Here is a 19,033-nt window from a genome sequence, read left to right on the forward strand (position 1 = left end):
GGGGGAGCAGTTGAACCTAGGAGGAAGAAAAACTCATTCAAACCATGGTTCTCTGTTATGTCAAAAGATGGGTTAGGTGGTATAGCAGTTAGAGCAGCCTTCCCCAGCCTGGTACAGCTCCCATCATTTCCAGCCATTGGCCATGTGGCTGCTGGACTGCTGAGTGTTGGTACCCAACAAGATTTGAAGGATGCCAGTTTGTGGAAGGCTGTTAAAGGGCCAGAGTAGAGCATGGTTTCTTAACCTGTGGCTCATGGAACCCGAGGGAATCCAGGGATGGGCTTCAGGGGGTATGTGATTCAGGCACACACACACAAAAATCAATTTCCACTGCTATTTATTTATTTGTGTCCATAGCTTTCATCAGATTCTCAAAGGGGTCCGTGACCCCCCCCCCCCAAGTTAAGAATCACTGGACTATAGTTCAAATCCCCACTCAGCCATAAATCTCACTGGGTGACTTTGGGTCAGTCACTTATCTCCCAGCCTCACTTACCTCACAAGGTTATTGTGAGGAAATAAATAAGGCTGGAATTAGCACTTATACAGCCCTGCGGTCCTTGGAAGAAGTGGGGGATAAAACTATAAATGAAATACTGAAGTGTGGTGGTTTGAGGCTCCTAAAAGTTGTTCTCTTGCTTTTGGGGAAAACATGGTGTGAGTTGCTGAAGTGCCATGGCGGTTGCATAAAGTTCACTATTGATTTCTCTGCTTAGAGGTTGTTGATGGGGAATGAAATGGAGCATGCTTGGAACGGGCATGGCTGTCTGGGATCCTGAACAGGAGCACACCATGCTGCAGAATTTTGTGGCAGGTCCCACTTGTGCATGAGCCTATCTAGTATCTGTTGTGAGAATGACAACTGTCATCCAGCCTCCTAATTTCCAGTTGGACCTTCTGTGGCCGTGATGGCAAAGACTCCTTTGAAATGACCTGGAAAAGCTGGGCTAAATGGTTCTAGGAGATTTCCACAGGGTGACAGATCCGACTTCTTCACCACCAATCCTGCTTCTCCTGGGGGCATATGAGGCCATTCAAGCGGAGGCTCCCCCCATTCCATGCCACAAAGGCTAAGCCTTGGTTTATCAACTCTTTAATCTCACATCAGTTTTTGTTTCAATAAATGCATGCTGCATCTTTCATTTGGGAGTAGGGATGGAAACCTCTGTTAATTTCGGTTCTCTCACTTCCTTATTTTTCCAATCTTAAATTCAGTTCTCCACGGTTCTGCAGCAATTTGCATTTTTAAAAAAGATCCTCATGAAAATTCATAAGCATATTAGTCCAAATTTCTCCCAATAAACTCATTTTTATATGCTGTTTTGGCTAATGTACAAATTTCCACAAGATATTTTCCCTAATATAATATTCATTTTTATGTACATTGTCCCCTAATGTATGCATTTTTGTAAAAATTGGTTGGTTGGAGAAGTGTATCACAACATTCTGAGAACTGTTAATTTCGAAGGATGACTGTCTTTTGGTTCCCATATTGTTTCAAAAAGTGCAAATTTGATGGATTAGCCTTAGTTAAATGCTAACTGAATCAAATTTGTTACCCATGACTATTTGGGAGATTAAAGAGGCTGTGCTGTAGAATGTGAACTGTAAATCCGGCTAATCGCAAACTCATTCTCTGAGTGTGGGTCTTTACGTAGCAAATATGGCACCATCCATGCATAGGAGGGAGATATCAGCTGACTTCAGAGAACCCCAAAGTCCTGCAGAAGTCCAAAAAGTTTTAGGAGGAAAAGGATTGCTGCCCACTGAGGATGGAGCATGTTCAGTGGGTATGGAATGCTGCCTGTTGGGGTAGGGTGGGGTGGATAGGGAATGGAATGGAGGATCGTGGAAGAGGGCATGGCTGGCTGGAACCCTGAACAGGAACACATCATGCTGCAACATTTTGTTATTTATTACATCAACTATTCATATGCCGCTTAATTACAGGATGGTACTTGTTCATCCTTATTCTATGTGTGGCTGGACATTCAAGCTGTCATTACCCAGTAAAATCAACTGGATAGATAATCAATCAAAAGAAAAAAATACAGTATCTGAAAATATGATTCCTGCTTCAGAATTATTTTTAACTATATACAAATTCAACCAGTGGCGGCTGAGGGCCGCATGCTTGTGGGGCAGCAGAATCTGCTCTAGGTTTAGTCTGAACTTTCAAGGAACTGTCCACAATGCTTCAGCAAGTTCAGACTAAAACCCAGAGCGGATTCCACTGCCCCACTGACATGGAGCCACGAGCCGCCAGTGAATTCAACTAACAGATTAAATCAATTCATTGGTGGGGTGTATGTCATAATTTTAAGCATGCTTACTAGAGAGTAAACCCCATTGAACTTGGAGGGACATTTCTTAGGGTTGTGCTTTAAAACACATGCATCTACTTGTCTGAGATTTCTTTAAAAGGCCGAGAACCCTAATAATTTATATAGCCTTGCAGAAGAGGAGCGGGTAAATGTCTTCAGCCTGAGGGCTGCATTGCCTTCAAGGCAACCTTCAGGGAGGGGGGCGCCAGTGGAGGGCAGGATTTGAAGCACAAGTGGGTGTTAATTTAATGTTAATTTAATATTCCCCATCCAGGCAAGCAAGAGTTCAAGGACACATTCTGGCAAAGCAAAAACCCTCACAGGGGGAGTAAAACAGGATTGGTGATGGGCGCAGTGAGAGGGAGTGGTCTGGAGAGAATTCCAAGGGTCAGCTAAAGAGTCCTGGAGGGCCACATCCAGAGCCCAGGCCTGAGGAATCCCCTCCCTGATGCAGACCATTCTCAAAGACTACAAGGTGGCTTGACATACAAACAACAAAAAATCATAGAATTGGCAGTCGGGCTTTTGGGCATCTAGCCCAATTGACTTCTTGAAGCAGAAAATCCAGAGCTAGAGCATCCTCAGCAGATGAATGGCTTTTCCACTGGCACCATGCTGAACTCTGGCTGGGCTCAGATTAAGTCCACATGAGCTCTGAAAGATGATCTGAATCATAAAAGATGTAGGAACTGGCCTTTGATCTCATTCAGCACATCCCAAAGCACAATGATAAACTTTTTTTTTGTAAAATGGCTAAAGTTTCCATAGGCTAAAACCAAACACCAAACAAAGATTGATGGAAGAGAGAGAGAGAGAGAGAGAGATCAAGCCATGATCAAATACATCTATTTTGGCTCTTGATGCTGGCAAGTCCTAACAGGGGTGTTTAATCACTGCTGCAGACAAAAAGCATGCTCCCCCAATTGGGCTATGCATCAATGGAGGTGAGGGAAGAGACAGAAACTGTGCCAAGGCTTAGCAATTTTCTTGTGTTCACAAATATATACACAAAATATATAGGGTGATATCCAGCTAAGTCATGCTCAGGGTAGACCCACTGAAACCAATGAATTTAAATTCACTTCAGCCCATTGACTTTAATGGGGGTACTCTGCATACAATTTAATTTAGGAACAGAAAACCTGTGTGGCCCTCTAGATATTGTTGGAGTCTAACTCTCAACAGCCTCAGTCAGCATGGCCAATGGTTAGAGATGATGGGAGTTGAACAACATCTGGTGGGCCATAGCTTTCTCCATCCTGACTTAGTTGGATGTTATTTATTTAATATTTGATTTATATCTCGCCCTTCCTCCCAGCAGGAGCCCAGGGCAGCATGTTACCCATTTATTTAAAACATTTATTAATAAATGTTACCCATTTATTTTGTGAAAATATTGCCAGTCACATATTATGACCATTCTTTTCCACCTTTCTTTTTCTGAAGAAAAATAAGATATGAATTTTTTTAGTTGCAATGACAATATTTAAGCATTGAGGAAATAACAACAACAACAACAACAACAACAACAATAGATTATATATCTAGACCCCCCACCCCAACAGAAATGCAGTTAACTGGATACACATTTACTCAGAAATGAGTAAAGGGGACTTGATCCATACAGAATTTTCGCCTAAACTTCTGTGGGTGTATTCTGCAACATGCATTAGTGGTAGATTTATACTGGCCCATCCACACATCATTCTGCTTTATGAGTTGTTCTGCAATGCTTCCCCATGTTACCACATTGTTGCAATGTGGAGGGACACTTTTGCACTAAAGCGCAACAAAAGTGGAACCAAAAAACAACCTGGAACATTTGTGGTATAAAAAGTTACAGGGTTTCTGCAGAAAGCTACGGAACAAGCACTGTTTGGAAATGAAGTGGTACACCCAAAACATTTGCAGATGCAAACAGTATCGAGAGCGAGATTGCATATAACTGCCCTGATACCGTCATGGAGGGGTGTAGTTGTGCAGGGTCTTGGGGGATCTTAGATCCCTTGCCTTTTTGGGAGCAGGGTCCTAATGTCTTCAGCAGCCTATAAGCATGAAAGGGGAGTGTGTTAGCCACTGAGAAGAGTAGTTTAACTTGCTTCCTTGTCCTTTCCTGCTTTGGAGCCAATCAGAGTGAAAGGAGGTGAATCAGCTGCTCAGGAGACTCTTTTCAGGAGCACCTCTCCCCTTTCATGTTTTTTGGATCCTAGGGACCTCTCTTGTTGTGAGATAAGGCATTAATAAGGATCTCATTCTCAACCCGGCAGCTCAAAAAAGAAGGGGGCTTGGCTATAACTATCATGAAGGGATCTTGCACTTCTGAATTTGCCACTATACTACTGCTGTCATGACCAAAAATGAGCATGAGTGCACAATAAAAAGGATGTCTGGAGGGGCCCTCAGTAAGCATGCTGAGCTGCGTGGAATTGTAGCTGTTGACTATAGCCAAAGGATAAAGATCTTAATCCATGTTAAATATCGTGGAGCTAAGGACCAAGAGATAATTTAATCTGGATTAAGTGATCTGGAATACAGAATCAGAAAATAATCAGGAGTAAAGAAGCAGAACACATGTTTTGCATGCAAAACTCTGGCTTCTCCAGTGAGGCTGGGGAATTTCCTGTGTCTGAAACCCTGTTGACACTACTGGACTAGATGGACCAATGGTCTGATTTGGTATAAGGTAGCTCCCCATGTTAATCTAGATTGAGTAATCTGTTCTGGAGTAAGGAACATGAAACTAAAGAATCTAATTCAGCAGAACCAACCCAAGACTTTTTGCTGCGTGAAGATAAGATGCCTCCCTCCGTCCCAGTTCTAAGTACAGAAGCCAAAGGTGATGTGAACAGCATCCTCAACTGCACCAGATGGCGGCAGGTAGGGATGGGCAAGAAATTGGATTCAGTTCACATTTCAAGCTGAATCAATCAAATTTGCACTTTTCAAAACAACATGAGAAATGAAACACAGCCATCCTTCAAAATTCTCACTTATTTGAATTTTGCAGTTGAGTTCATCAACCAAATGTTTACAAAAATGCATATATTAGGGGAAAGTGTGCATAAAAATGAACATATTAGTGAAAATAACATGCAGAATGTGTTATATGATGAGAAAGTATTTGCAAAAATGTGTACATTAGTCAAAACTGCCTACAAAATGTGTTCATTAGGAGAAGTTCACACTAAAATACTGGAGAATTTTAATGAGGATTGCAATTTGCTGCAGAAATGCGGAAAACTGAATTTAAGATTGGAAACATGAGAAACTGAGAGAACACAAATTGACAGATCTTTCCATCCCTAGCAGCAGACTCGTTTAGGAGGTGCAGGACAGGCTATAATATGCACATGCAGAGCTCTGTTCTCCAAGCCCTTGCAACCACTCCCAGCCCCACCAATAGTGGCTACAGAAGGCAGCGCCCTTGCTCTGCCTAAAGACAGTGCTGGCCCTTACATCCAGTAATTTGGAGAGGAGAATGAGAAGGTAAATAACCTAGCCTGGATTCAGTAACCTACAGTAAAACAAAAACCCCAAACCCAGACTATGCAGAATTTGCATTCAGGGATCTGGAGTAAAAAACCAGGATACACAATTTAATGCAGATTAAGTAATCTGGAGGGGGGGAAAGTATGTGTTTGTAAATGCACTTTTTAAACAGAAGGATGGAGTAGTAGATGAACATGACCAGTAATGTACTGACAAATTCAGAAGTGCAGGGTCCCTTCATGATAGTCATGCCATGCCCCTTCATAGCCGCGCCCCCTCACTTGCTTGCTCTCCATAGCCATCTCCACATTCCTAAATCCTTCCCATGTGCACCTTCTCCCAGAACAACCAAGGGTCCTAGGAGCCAATAAGCATGAAAGGTGAGAGTGTTAGCTACTGAAAAGAGTCTTCTCAGTGGCTGACTCACCTTTCACTCTGATTTCAATCAGCAGGAAAAGACAAGGAAGCATGTTAGAAGACTCTTCCCAGTGGCTAACACACTCTCCTTTCATGATGATTGGCTCATAGGACGTCCGACGCTGGAGACATAGGGACCCTGCTCTCAAAAAAGGATGGGGTCCATCCCTCTGAGACGCTGAACAACTACACCCCTGCAGATGACTCTAATGGGCGACGAGAAGGTAGCATCGCGCAACAAACAGGCGTCAGTCAACAGCCCTCCTCCTTTCTCTCCCCCGCCCCGCCTTTTCTCTCGATTGCGGCTGCAGACACTCCCCTCCACCAGGTGGCAGCAGAGAAATCTGGCGCGAGAGCTTCCAGGACTTTCCTGTGTGAGCTCCCTGTACCGAGGCGACGCGTGACCGCTTCGGCGCCGGAGCGTGACGTTGTTCAGGGGTGCCGGAGGTGCTCGGAAGAAAGGAGAACCTCCGGAGACGGGGTTATTTCTTTTCTTTTTTGGACGGGTGTTCAACGAAGGTCGCGTAGGGAGGCGGCTGGGGGACTCCCAGGAGACATGGGGCGGGGGGAGGCGAGAATCGTGCTTGCTAGGCCGCGTCTCCATAGCAACAGCCCCCCCTTCGGTGCTCCTGGTTCTGCGGTTTCAGAAGCTCCCCCGCTCAAGGGCTGGCGCTATCGAGGGGAGGGGGCAAGGCAGGGCAGGGCCCTTCCTTTCTCTTTCTTATTTCTCCATTGATTTTCTTCATTTCCTTTATTAATTAGCCCATAGAGCAACCCAGTGTTGTATATTTGATCAGAAGGAAGCCCCACTATGGGACTTACTCCCATGTGAGTGTGTGCCTGGGATTGCGGGCTAACTGCTAGAAATTGGGGTGTGTGTGTGTGTGTGTAGAAGAGGAACATTTTCTAGATAGGATGCGCAACCTCCAGCACTGGCCATAGATCTCTCTTCCTGTTCCGGTGTGGGAGGGCTCTTGTGCATTGCCAGAAAAGCAGGAGATGGATCTCTAAGAAGGATGACATAGATCCGTGTGCAATTTGTGTTATGTGTTTAGGTGAAAAACGTAGAAGTAATTGCTATATTAAACAAAGAGATATCATATCTTACCATAGTGGAAATGTGTGTGTGGGGGGGCAGGGAGATTGTGACCAGGTGATCTGTGTGGCTGCTAAGTATGCTGGCCAGGTGCTAACAGTGATGATGGGTGACAGCCCCTCCTGGTCTTTCTTCTTAGGGTTTCTTATCTTTAAACCAGATTTAAATAGAGGACTGTTCTCTGACAGCTCTTCAGATAGAGGAGTCGTGATCATTCTGTTCTCCTGCACATCTGTTATTGAAAGTACAGGTAGGTTAGTGCGGGGGGTGGTGGTCCAACTCTCTGGAAGTGCAGTTCTGTGCACTTTTACTTGACACCTATTTAACACAATGTGGACACTTGTGATTAAACAGGCACAGGACTGGGTTGTTGGTCTCTTTCGTCCTCCTGTTGTTGTTCCTCATAATTTAATACATTGTCACTTTAAATAATAAGAATATGTAGCATTTATACAGCTCTTAGAGTGCTCAGATATCTTTATTTGCATTATCTTAGTAAGCCTTACAACAACCCTGTAAAGTAGATCAGTATCACTAGCCCTGTATTGGAAATGCAGTGTTGGAGAGGGTGGGGGAGGCTGTGAGAAATGATGTCTTGCCTAAGGCCACCTTATGAGTTCATGGCAGAAGTGAAATTGGAACATGGGGCTTCTTGATTTGTAGCTCATGTTGCTTTGCTTTAACAATGAATTTTCAAAAACCCTCATACATTTATAATTTGTTGAGGGGGTTGCCATTTTTTCCTTTGTATGAGTGCTTTACAATTCTTATTTGCTATGCAACTTGATTTTACACAAATTTATTTATGTATTGAGAATATTTCTACTTTGGTCTGATTTTTCCTCTTCCTTTCCCCAGATTGTTTCTGTACATACTCAGTTTGTATGAAGAAATGACTACTCAAGTAAGTACATCAGAGCTATAACTTGTAATTTTCTGATCTAATTTTTACTACTTTATAACAGGGTTATTCCTTTTTTCTTCTTTTCAGTACAGTATTCTCTTCAAGCAAGAACAGGGTGAGGAAATAATACTACTCTAGGCTACATGTTGTGCCTCATTGACAAAAAGTGGCCGCTTATGTGTATGAGAGAGAGATGGGCTTTAAATATAACAAATTCCAACTTAACTCGTAAGAGAAAGAAAAAGTTTCTTGTTATTGTAATTCCTGAGAGACAGACAATTAAGGATCCGAACAAGGAAAGGTTGAAAAATGGATCAAACTTTTATTCCATTGTCATGACTTCTGATACTGTGTACAACAGTGATGGAGAACTGGTGGCGCTCCAGATGTTGTTAGGCTCCAGGTCACATCAGTCCTAGTCTAAATGGCCGCTGCTCATGGATGATGGGAGTTGGAGTCCAACAACATCTGAAGAGCCACCGGTTCCCCATCCTTGGCAAGATCACACCATTGTACTGTACCTTAATGTAGCATGGTATGGAAAACAAGTGCTGTGAGAAAAGTTTGGAGGAACTAGGTATGATTAAGCCTTGAGAAGAGAAAACCAGGGGGACAGTGGGAGAGACATGATAAATCTCTTCAAATACCTGGAGGGCTGTCGTACAGAAGAGGACAAAGACTCATTCTTCGCTGCCCCCAGAGGGTAGGACTAGATCTAATGGACTTAAATTACAGGAGGGTAGATTTTGGTTGAACACTCAGAGAAACATCTTGATGCTAAGAGCAGTTTGATACAGGAATCAGTTACTTAGAGCAATGTGTGTGTCAGACCCAGTCACTTTGGGTATGGGGCAAGATAGTCTGTCATTTCCTATCACTGGCTGAGTGAAATAAAGGACCAATATATATTCTGAAATTGAGTTTTTTTAAAAAAAAATCCAGGATAGGCTAATTAATACTTAAGGCAGAATGTATACCATCTGTGACAACAGGTACACGTTACTATGTGAGTGAACCTTGCTGTTACTCAGAAGGACTTAAGAAATAACTGCAGCAGTTAAAATATATTCCATTTTGGGATCACCTTGGACATGTCTTTCAATCAGTTATTTTCTTTCCCAGCACATGACGATGCCATCTGGTCGGTTGCCTGGGGAAAAAATAGAAATGACGGCTCGGAGACAGTGATCTCAGGGTCTTTAGATGACATGGTGAAAGTCTGGAAATGGTGAGTTCTGAAAAAAGAATTGGTTAAACTGAATTTTATGCAGGTCAGGAATGTGATGTAAATTTGTACTGGTCTGTTTGGCATCTTAGCTGGCAGCTGCTGATACATCTTATCTTCTGTGAACTTGTCTCATCCCTTTCCGTTTAGCTTTGATGCATGTTAGGTTACTATGTAGTATATACACACTGCAGATACTTGGGTGCAAATTCTGATTTGATTCTGATTTGATTTTCTCTGCTTCGTTAGTGACATGCAGTGGGTCTCGTACAAGAGTGTTTCCCAGCCTTATCTGGAAATGCCAGGGACTGAACCTGTCACTCCTACCACTGAGCTAAGCCCATTGGCCTCCTTTGGACTTTCATGTGCATTTATTTCTGCTCCTTTGCAAGTGCAGTGCTGAAATTTGGGGAGAGAATGGGAAGGGCAGTGTATTGTGAAAACCAAAATGAATTTGGAGCTGGGTGAATATGCATCATTGAATTCCAGAATGTGGCAGGTGTGTCAAGTGGAGAAAACTACTCAATGTATTCTTTTTTTAAAGTTAGTTTCCTTTTGTTTTGCAAAGGAATGAGGAAAAGCTGGATCTCAAGTGGACATTAGAAGGTCATCAGCTGGGTGTGGTATCAGTGGATATTAGTCACACTGGTACCATTGCAGCATCCAGTTCTTTAGATGCTCACATCCGTATCTGGGACTTAGACACAGGCAAACAGATCAAGTCAATAGATGCTGGACCTGGTAAAGTTCAAACATTATCTGTCTACTAAGAATATACTGTGTGAATTATGTTTGTTCAAGGTCTGCAAGTGTTTTTTTATTTAAAATAATTGGTCTACATTAACTAAAGCTTTATATACTGATTTGCAGTTTCACTAAAAAGGGATCTTCAGGATGACTTACAAGTAAATTTCAATAATAAGCAATGATCTAGATCCAGCCAAAGTTAGTCATGACTAACTGCAATTATATGCACACCTACTGGTAGTTAGCCACATTGAATTTGACAGGACTGACTTCTGAATAACTTTGCATAGAATCGGGTGGTGAATCCCATAGAAACCAATGGGGGTTAAGTTAATAATTTGTTCCATTAGTTTCCAGTGGGATGCAGAAGCCAGACCTATACAAGTTTGCTCAGATGTTAGTTCTGTTTTTGTTAATTGGAACAATTCCATGTTAACTTTCATGAGATCAGGATCTGAACTTATGTAGAATGTTGGCTATGAATCAGTAAGTCCTCAGTTTGAATCTTGTCTCTGGTATGAAATTCACTCACGAGGTGAGTTTCAGGCAGGCCACCCTTTCTCAGCTTCAATTTCTCCATCTGCAGTAGGGAAGATAGTACTGATGATAGCGCTTACTGGATTGTTTGTAAGGATTACAACTAGATAATTCTGGTAAAGCCCTTTGAACAGCTGAAAATGCTATACAAATATTAGGATATTAGACAATATTATCTGGATGAGGATAGATCATTGAATGCACATTCCTATCTTCATCTGTTTTCTTGCACATCTAGTCATTCATGAACATTGTAGTGTATAAATAGCAGCACATATCTGTGTTGAATATTTAATCTGATGTTTACAGCACTAACTTTTTTCCCTCTTCCCCTTCTTACAGTTGATGCTTGGTCACTGGCTTTTTCGCCGGACTCCCAATATGTCGCAACGGGGAGCCACATAGGAAAAGTTAACATTTTTGGTGTTGAGACTGGGAAAAAGGAATATTCCTTGGACACTAGAGGCAAATTCATCTTGAGTATTGCATACGTAAGAATCCTGTCTGTTAAATATGTATTTGGTGCATTTCTTCTACCACCATTACCACTTAATAATAATTCACCCCAAATGTTTGCATATTTTTCTAAATAAAATAAATATCAAATATTGTCCTTTTACCCCTGTTTGTACTTGTGAGTGGAGGAAGATGGCATTTTTAAAATATATATATAGAATGTTGGCTATGAATCAGTAAGTCCTCAGTTTGAATCTTGTCTCTGGTATGAAATTCACTCACGAGGTGAGTTTCAGGCAGGCCACAAAACGTTTCAGCTTCCGCCTTCATCAGCTGCTAACGTACTAATGCTGTTACCAAGGTGGCAGTTATAGAGCTTTGAGGATGGAATGCTCAAAGGGGCTTCATTTGCAGAAGCTAAGTAGTGGTGGTACTGTCCTCCAGGTTCAGGCCATGTGGTGCCAATGTGTCCAGAGAGTAAATCCAAAAGTTCTCCCTTTTGGTCAATGCTGCTGGATCTGCTGGCATCTTTATCGCTGTAATGGAAAAGTCCAACAGGCTGTGACCCTCGATGTTAAAATGCTTTGCAACTGGTTGCTCCACTTTTTTTGTCAAAATTGCTGACTTGTGGTTCCTGAAGCACGTGCGTAGGTCAGTTGTGGTCTTTCCTACGTATTGGATATGACATCCTGGTCTTTTGCACTCGATGATGTAAACTATATTGCATGACCTGCAGGTGATGTTCTGTTTGATGTAATATGTCCTGCCTGTCCTAGTGCTTGTAAAAGTGGCTGTCTCCCTGAGGTATACACAGGTGATACAACGTTTGGAGTGACAAGGATGAGACCCTGGATTGGTGATAGGTGGCTTAAGCACAGCTCTCACCAACAGTCTGCGCAAATTAGGAGGTTGGCGAAATGCTACAACAGGAGGCCTGCTGATGGCTCTAGCAAGATATATATATATAATGCTGTTCTGTGGCATTTGCAGAGCCCAGATGGAAAATATCTTGCCAGTGGAGCTATAGATGGTATCATCAACATCTTTGATATTGCAACTGGGAAACTTCTCCACACGTTGGAAGGTAAGGCTCTGAATGTTTGCAATAGTTTGCTTCCCACCTTTGCCCTTTATCCTGTCCTGGCTTTAATTTCTGTTGTCATACTTATACTTCTGACCACAGAGGGGAGCTTGTTGTGTTTTGCTTTCCTCCTTTCCGTTCAGTTTCCCAGTTATGCTTCTGCCCACACTGGCAAAAACCGTTCAGGAGAAAAGGTGGTCAAACGGTGTACAGCGTCAAATACACCTGCAAGCAGGGTGGTATAGGATGCAAAATATAAATATAGATGAAACTGGGCTTCTCTTGTATTTCAGGGCATGCTATGCCTATCCGTTCCTTGACATTTTCTCCAGACTCCCAATTACTCGTCACGGCTTCAGATGATGGCTACATCAAGATTTATGATGTGTAGGTACTAATGTTGTCTCTATGAATAGAAAGCAAATGTACTGCAAAACTGATGCAATGGTAATGTAATGGCAAAATCTATCTTTTTGGAGTTCCAGATTATTTTAGATCTAAACATTGCATCCTGCTTAGCTCTGTGAATCTTTCTGTTCCTTTGTGTCTCTTTTTGCCTGCTCCTGGGTTCTCTGAATCCACAGGAAGAGGCACTGTAATTGTTTGCATGTAAGTGGAGAGTATCCTGCTGGATCAGATCAAAAGGCCACCTGTTCCAGAAATAGCCAAAGTGGTGCATTCCAGATGTCGTTGGACTCAAGTTCCCATCAGCCCCAGCCAGCATGGCCAGTGGTCAGGAATGATGGGAGTTGTAGTCCAGCAACATCTGGAGGACACCAGGAGTTAGGAGCAGAACAACAAGCTTGCATGAGTAATTCCTTAATTCAGTGTTCCTCAACCTGGCGATCGCCAGATGTTGGGCTCACCTCCCATAATCCAGTGGGTACGCTGGCTGGGACTTATGGGAGCTGGAGGGCATTGGGTTGGCGAAGGTTCCCTTAATTAGTCACTTTAATGACAACCTTTGGCTTCATAGGAAAAAGCAAACAACTCCAGAAAGCATTGGATATCTAGTTCATCTTGTTTCCCACCTTGGCCAGATAGATGCTTTTGGGAATCCCACAAGCAGTGGCATTCTACCTCTGAACATGGAAGTTCTACATGTTTATCATTTCTAATTGCCACTGATAAACCAGTTTTCCATGAATTTGTCTTATTTCCTTCTAAAGCCATCTGAGCTGTTAACCATCATCACATACAAGAATGTCTTTATTTGTGCACCTAATCCAGTATCTTCTGTAGTGTTGTGGCATCTATCTTTTGGAATTCCCTCCCTTTAAATATTAGGTAGGTGCCATCTCTGTTATCTTTTCAGCACCTACTGATGACCTTCCTCTTTCAACAAGCCTTTTAATGAGAGACCTTATCCCAGTCTGCATCTGTGTTGGAATTGCTTTTTAATAAGTTTTTAAAGCTTTTTTTTTTAAAAAAAAGATTTTTTGTTTTAATATGTTTTTAAAGTCTGTTTTTAAGATGTTTGAGAGCTTTTTCAGTGTTTTTGTTTGCTACCCTGGGCTCTTACTGGGAGGAAGGGTGGGATTTGAATGTAACAGCAGCAGCAGCAGCAACAGCAACAACAACAGTTATTGTTATCACCATAAACATCTTTACTTTCTCACAGAAACATCTTTTGGTGCTATTTGCTTTTTCTATGGAAGCCAAAGGTTGTCATTAATGTGACTCATTAAGGCATCTTTCCCCAGCCTGGTGCCCTCCAGATGCTGTTAAACTCCCATAAACCCTAGCCAGCATAACCAACGGCCAGGGATTATGGAAGTTGGAGCCCATCATCTGGAGGACACCAGGTTGGGGAAGGCTGAATTGAGGGATTATTTATGTAGGCTTGTAGTTGTTCTCCTAAGTAATAGTGGTTGCTACATTTTCATGAAACAAGGTGAACCCCTTCACATGTCAGGAAGTTATGGGTTGCAATCTAGGACATATTGTTTATTTATTCTGAGTGCTGGCCTCTTGGACTAAGAATGCTTTAAAATGGACCCAGCATTCCCCTACAGCAGGCAAGTTTGGTAATGACAAGTGAGTTGTTTTTCACAGATGTTTGTCCATTATTAGTAACTCTCATTTTTCGTTGAGGTTCCCCTGATAAACTTCTGAAGAACCCCAGACATTCCCCAGAACACCGTTTGAAGACCACTTCATTAAGGTGTCTTCCTAAACCAGAACCTGTTCTTGAATTCCACAGACAGCATGCAAACTTGGCAGGCACTCTGAGTGGCCATGCATCTTGGGTGTTAAATGTAGCATTTTGTCCTGATGACACCCATTTTGTTTCCAGGTATGTAGAATGATGACATTTCCTGTTTTTATTTGTTGTTAATGTATTACTCAAGAAAGGTGGCCATGGGCCCAGTTTTGTGCAATCCTCATCCTAATTTTATGTGGGTAACAAGGAAAGAAAAAAATGGTGGGAAAGAAGGTAGCAGAAAGAGAGAAGTGATGGTCCCATGCAGAATAGGCTCTGACCTTTCCCACACCCATTGCTGGTGTGTGGCCTCCAGGAGACTCCCTTGAGTGAATGTGGCCCTTGACAGAAAAAAGGTTGCTTGCTCCTGACATACGTTGGGATTCTGTGTCTCTCTCATTGCTCCTCCCCTTTTTTAAAAAAAACAAATAATTTCATAAAAGAAAACTCAAATCATAAGTAACAAATACATGAGAAAACTTCCCAGAATTACAGCAAAAGTTAGTGAAACATCCTTGTAAGGTAGGTTAGGCAGAGGTGGAATCTAGTCCAAGATCAGCCAGTGAACATCATGGCTCAGTGTGGATTTGAACCTGGCTTCCCCCCCGATCCAGTTGCATCGCACTGGTGTACTCCAGCATCACTGTCCATTTATGTGGAATAGGAATGGGGGGAGGTGAGGGAAGGAGGACCAGTTTATAAATGGAGCTTCAAAAATTAAAATTTATGTAATTGTAAAAACTAGTCATTGGTATACCAATTGCTTTAATTGGGCACAACTATGAATTAGTAGCCTTATTTTCAAAAAGAAGCAAGTCATTTTACAATTTTTTTTAAGATATAGTTTTAGCAGGTGAATGTATGTTAGTGTTAGAAGAAGTCTGATTTATAGAGTATTGGGATAAATGACAGAAAATTCACAAATGAGAGCAACTACCTAGAGAAGCTTCTATGTTGCATTCCCTGTTTCTCTACCTGGCTGATCTCACTTGAGAGAACATAGATTTGTTCTACTGCCTTGCAGTGTTGGTCTTCATTTACCCATCATGTACTTTATCAATCTAGAATCCTACTTATTTTGGTAGATGTGGCTTCCCCATAAACTGTGATGCTTTAATGGCATACACAAGCTCTTGCCCTTGTTTGTCCTTGTTCCCTTGAGTTTGTTTGCAAAGCATGTGTGCTGAGGAGAGCTGAAGATAACTATTGTTGTGACATTCATGTAGAATGAATGAGGGACAGCCTATTGTAAGTGTGTGAGTTGTGGAATTTTTTTGGAGAGCTACAGTGAGCCACCTTTGAGAGTTTGTGCAGGACATAGAAATTGCATAGGAAGCTGCTTTATATAGAGTCAGACCTTTGATCTATCTAGCTCAGTATTGTCTTTGTCTATACTGACTGGCAGTGGCTTTCCAGGATTCAGGCAGGAAAAATTACCAGCCCTATGTGGTGATGCCGGAATTGAACCTGGGGCCTTCTGCATGCAAGGCAGATGTTCTACCACTAAGCCAAGTTTGGTATTTATTACTAGTAGTCTTTTTAACAGTGTCTGTTTCATTAAAATACAAACAGTATCTATCTGTTGCACACTGCAGCCTTGTTTCTTGCATGCCATTGCTTTACTTGATAGCTGCCAGTCATCAGCAGAATGTATGAATTGCATTTTGATGTCATGCGAAAGAGCATAAATGTGTGAATTTACAGGGCGTACTTATAGGAGCCCTGTTGCATCAGACCAAAGGCCCATCTAATCTCATAGTATGGTCACTATTGGAAGCTGGATGGATTGCTGAACTTGATGGTCTGTAGCCTGATTTAGTCGGGCTTCTCCTATGTTCTTAACATGGCTTAAATGGCAAGGATAATTAGCTAGTTACTATCTACTAAGCTGCTTTCGTATTTGTAGCATTGTGACTAGCATTTTCAGCTGAGGCAGCAGATTTTGCTTTGGTACATGTATTCCAGCCAGTAGGATGACAGAATGTGCCCTGCACAGCCCACAGACTGATGTTAGGAGGGAGCTGAATATTATGGATGGTAAACATATTTACCAATTCGCTACCAAGCTGCCAATTAGCAGGGCTGAGCTAAGTTCAAGGTGCTGTTTTTGGTGTATAAAGCCTTACACATTTTGGGACCAGGGTACCTCAATCCCTCCCCCCTTACATACCCAGTTGATCACTGCACTCTTCAGGTGTGAGCCTCCTCCACCTTATCAGGGGTCTGTTCTGCATAACATAGGAAGTGGACCTTTAGTGCTATGGCACCTACCCTTTGGAAATTACTCCCCTTTGCACCTTCTCTGTCTTTTGGTGCCTACCACAGACTTTCTTTCAAGCTTTTTCAGTAGATACCTTTCTCCCAGTCTGTATCTGGACTGGAATTATTTTTAATATGTTTTTAGTGTTTTATTACTTGTTTGCCACCCTGGGTTCCTTTTTGAAGGTGGAATTATAAATTCAATAAATAAAATTTGTAGAAGCATAAGAATTGTCATACCAGCCTGTCCACTTCTTAAGATCTTCTGTAGAGACCTGGCCCCAATTATTCTCTTTAGTAGAGGTACACTGTGCTATTCTGGAGAGGCTTTTTCTGTGGCCCCAACTTTGGAATGCCTCTCTAAGGACACACAGCTGGTGCCAACAGTGTAAGCTTTTCAGTACCAGGTGAAGATCTTCCCATTTGCCCAGGCATTTTAGATCGTAGATGGTTTTGTTTGCTCTGTTCTGTGTTTTAGGTTTCGGGTGTTTTGTTTTTAAATCCACACTCTTGCATACCTGCCTGGAATCTTTTGATGAAGGGCAGTTAAGTATTTTAAATAAAAGTGTTAAAATAGTGTTGTGATTTGTGGATATATTAACCTAGCGATGCAACTTGCAATTTTTTCAGGAAAGTAGACCACTTGCACAAGCAGTTAAAGAAAGCTGTGGCTTTTTTATATTGGTGGTTGTTCACAGGGGAAAAGTTAAAAGTGTTCTTCTTTTTCAGTTCATCTGACAAAACTGTGAAAGTCTGGGATGTGCCTTCAAGGACTTGTGCTCATACTTTCTTTGATCATCAAGATCAGGTATATGAATAATTTTGTAGCTGTCAGTTTTTTTCAGCTTAGGGGACTTTCCTCATATGGAAACTTTTGTTCTTGCTTAGAGAATGCTACTTTTGAAGCCAGTATCAGGCTTCAAAGCTTCCTATTATCCATGTATGAACCTGATAATTTGATTTTCTAGCCTTGTGCTGCCTACTCATGAGCAGTTCTCTAATGTCTGAAGCAGATTTCCCCCCCAGGCTACTAGTATGAGGGCCTTTTAACTAGAGATGCCATAGATTGAACCACAGATTGCCTCAGTGCAAACACTGTTGGTAAAAGCAGTGTGAGACTGAAAGTGTAACATTTTCACATTGCTTAAAATTGGCCTGCTCCTCTAGCAGAGTGGTGTACTTGGGAGCTGGGGGGGAAACATCATAGCTTAGTTGCAGCACATGTAAAAGGACTCAGGTCCAGCTCTGTGCATCTCTAAATGAAAAGTATCGGACTCCAGAGAACTGCTGGAACAAGATAGCTTCCTATATTCCCGTTGTATATTAATCAAGGCATACCTATGGCTGCCTTTCAGTGTCCTAGTTAATGATGTCCAGCTGCCATAACTGTTATACTCCAGCATCTGAGGGCCACAGGTTCCCAGCCCTCATGAAACTTTGTATGTTTAGAGTGGAGAATCTTTATGCATGTGTGTTGGTTTTTCTTTTTTTGGAATGTGCTCTAAAGTGTGCAGTGCACAGGATCACATCCAAAAAACACTACGGACTTAACATGTGCACTTTTGAAGGGGAGAAATGTAAATGGGTCATCAGTTCTGTTGCTTAAGAGCACAATGTAATTTATCAAAATGTCTGTTGCAAGCTAGTGCTAAACCCTCTGCCATTATTAACCTTGTGGGTTTTTGTTTTCACTTACAGGTATGGGGAGTGCAGTACAATGGAAATGGTTCAAAAATTGTCTCAGTTGGCGATGACCAAGAAATCCATATTTATGACTGCCCAATTTAAAATGTGTAGATTTCTTTTGGAGGTTGTGTGTGGAGCTTATTAACAAGTGTCTATATCTTGAGTGTGCCAAGGAAACCTTTAGTTTTTGGCAAAGGCAAATCATCAAAATAGATCCAACTTTGTATGAATTTTGCTATTTATGTTTATAAATGTATTTTAAAAAGAATGACAAATTGCTAATTCGATACTGCAATTTCATTCCCCCTATTAGAAATCACTATGGATGGCAAATAGGTGCGACCACAATGAAGAAAAAGGTGCATCCAAATGCTCAGGGTTGAGAGTCCTGTGATTTGCAAATAAGTATATGTAACATACAAAAATTACCTTCTACCAGGGGCAACAAAATACAAAAATCAAGAAAACTGAAGATGCATTAAAGTTCTTAGCAGTTTCTCACACTTGGCCTTTCCTTAGACAGAAGATAAGTAGGCTAGGTTCCTTGTCAGCACACTACTAGGTAGCAGATGAAGCATTTTGTTCAGATTCCAAAGGGTGGATGCCTTG

The 19,033-nt window shown here is 41.9% G+C and overlaps 1 protein-coding gene across 5 annotated transcripts; it reads left to right on the forward strand.

Moving 5' to 3' along the window:
- The first annotated feature begins 6,562 nt into the window (after positions 1 to 6,562).
- Positions 6,563 to 18,925, forward strand: SKIC8 (SKI8 subunit of superkiller complex). 5 transcript variants are annotated; one of them, XM_061595898.1, is made up of 12 exons: positions 6,563 to 6,749; positions 7,466 to 7,576; positions 8,185 to 8,230; positions 8,318 to 8,345; positions 9,353 to 9,458; positions 10,024 to 10,196; positions 11,082 to 11,230; positions 12,186 to 12,279; positions 12,570 to 12,663; positions 14,480 to 14,572; positions 17,468 to 17,546; positions 18,437 to 18,925. In XM_061595898.1, exons 3-12 carry the CDS (start codon positions 8,219 to 8,221, stop codon positions 18,524 to 18,526), a joined length of 918 nt encoding a protein of 305 aa, XP_061451882.1. In that variant the 5' UTR covers positions 6,563 to 6,749; positions 7,466 to 7,576; positions 8,185 to 8,218; the 3' UTR covers positions 18,527 to 18,925. The 5 variants fall into 5 exon arrangements, with proteins under 5 accessions (XP_061451882.1, XP_061451880.1, XP_061451881.1 ...); XM_061595896.1 differs by having other exon boundaries at positions 6,563 to 6,711; XM_061595897.1 differs by having other exon boundaries at positions 6,563 to 6,711; positions 7,487 to 7,576.
- The last annotated feature ends 108 nt before the right edge of the window (positions 18,926 to 19,033 follow it).

The sequence above is a fragment of the Rhineura floridana genome, chromosome 14 (genome assembly GCF_030035675.1).
Source record: "Rhineura floridana isolate rRhiFlo1 chromosome 14, rRhiFlo1.hap2, whole genome shotgun sequence".
Taxonomy (NCBI): Eukaryota; Metazoa; Chordata; class Lepidosauria; order Squamata; family Rhineuridae; genus Rhineura; species Rhineura floridana.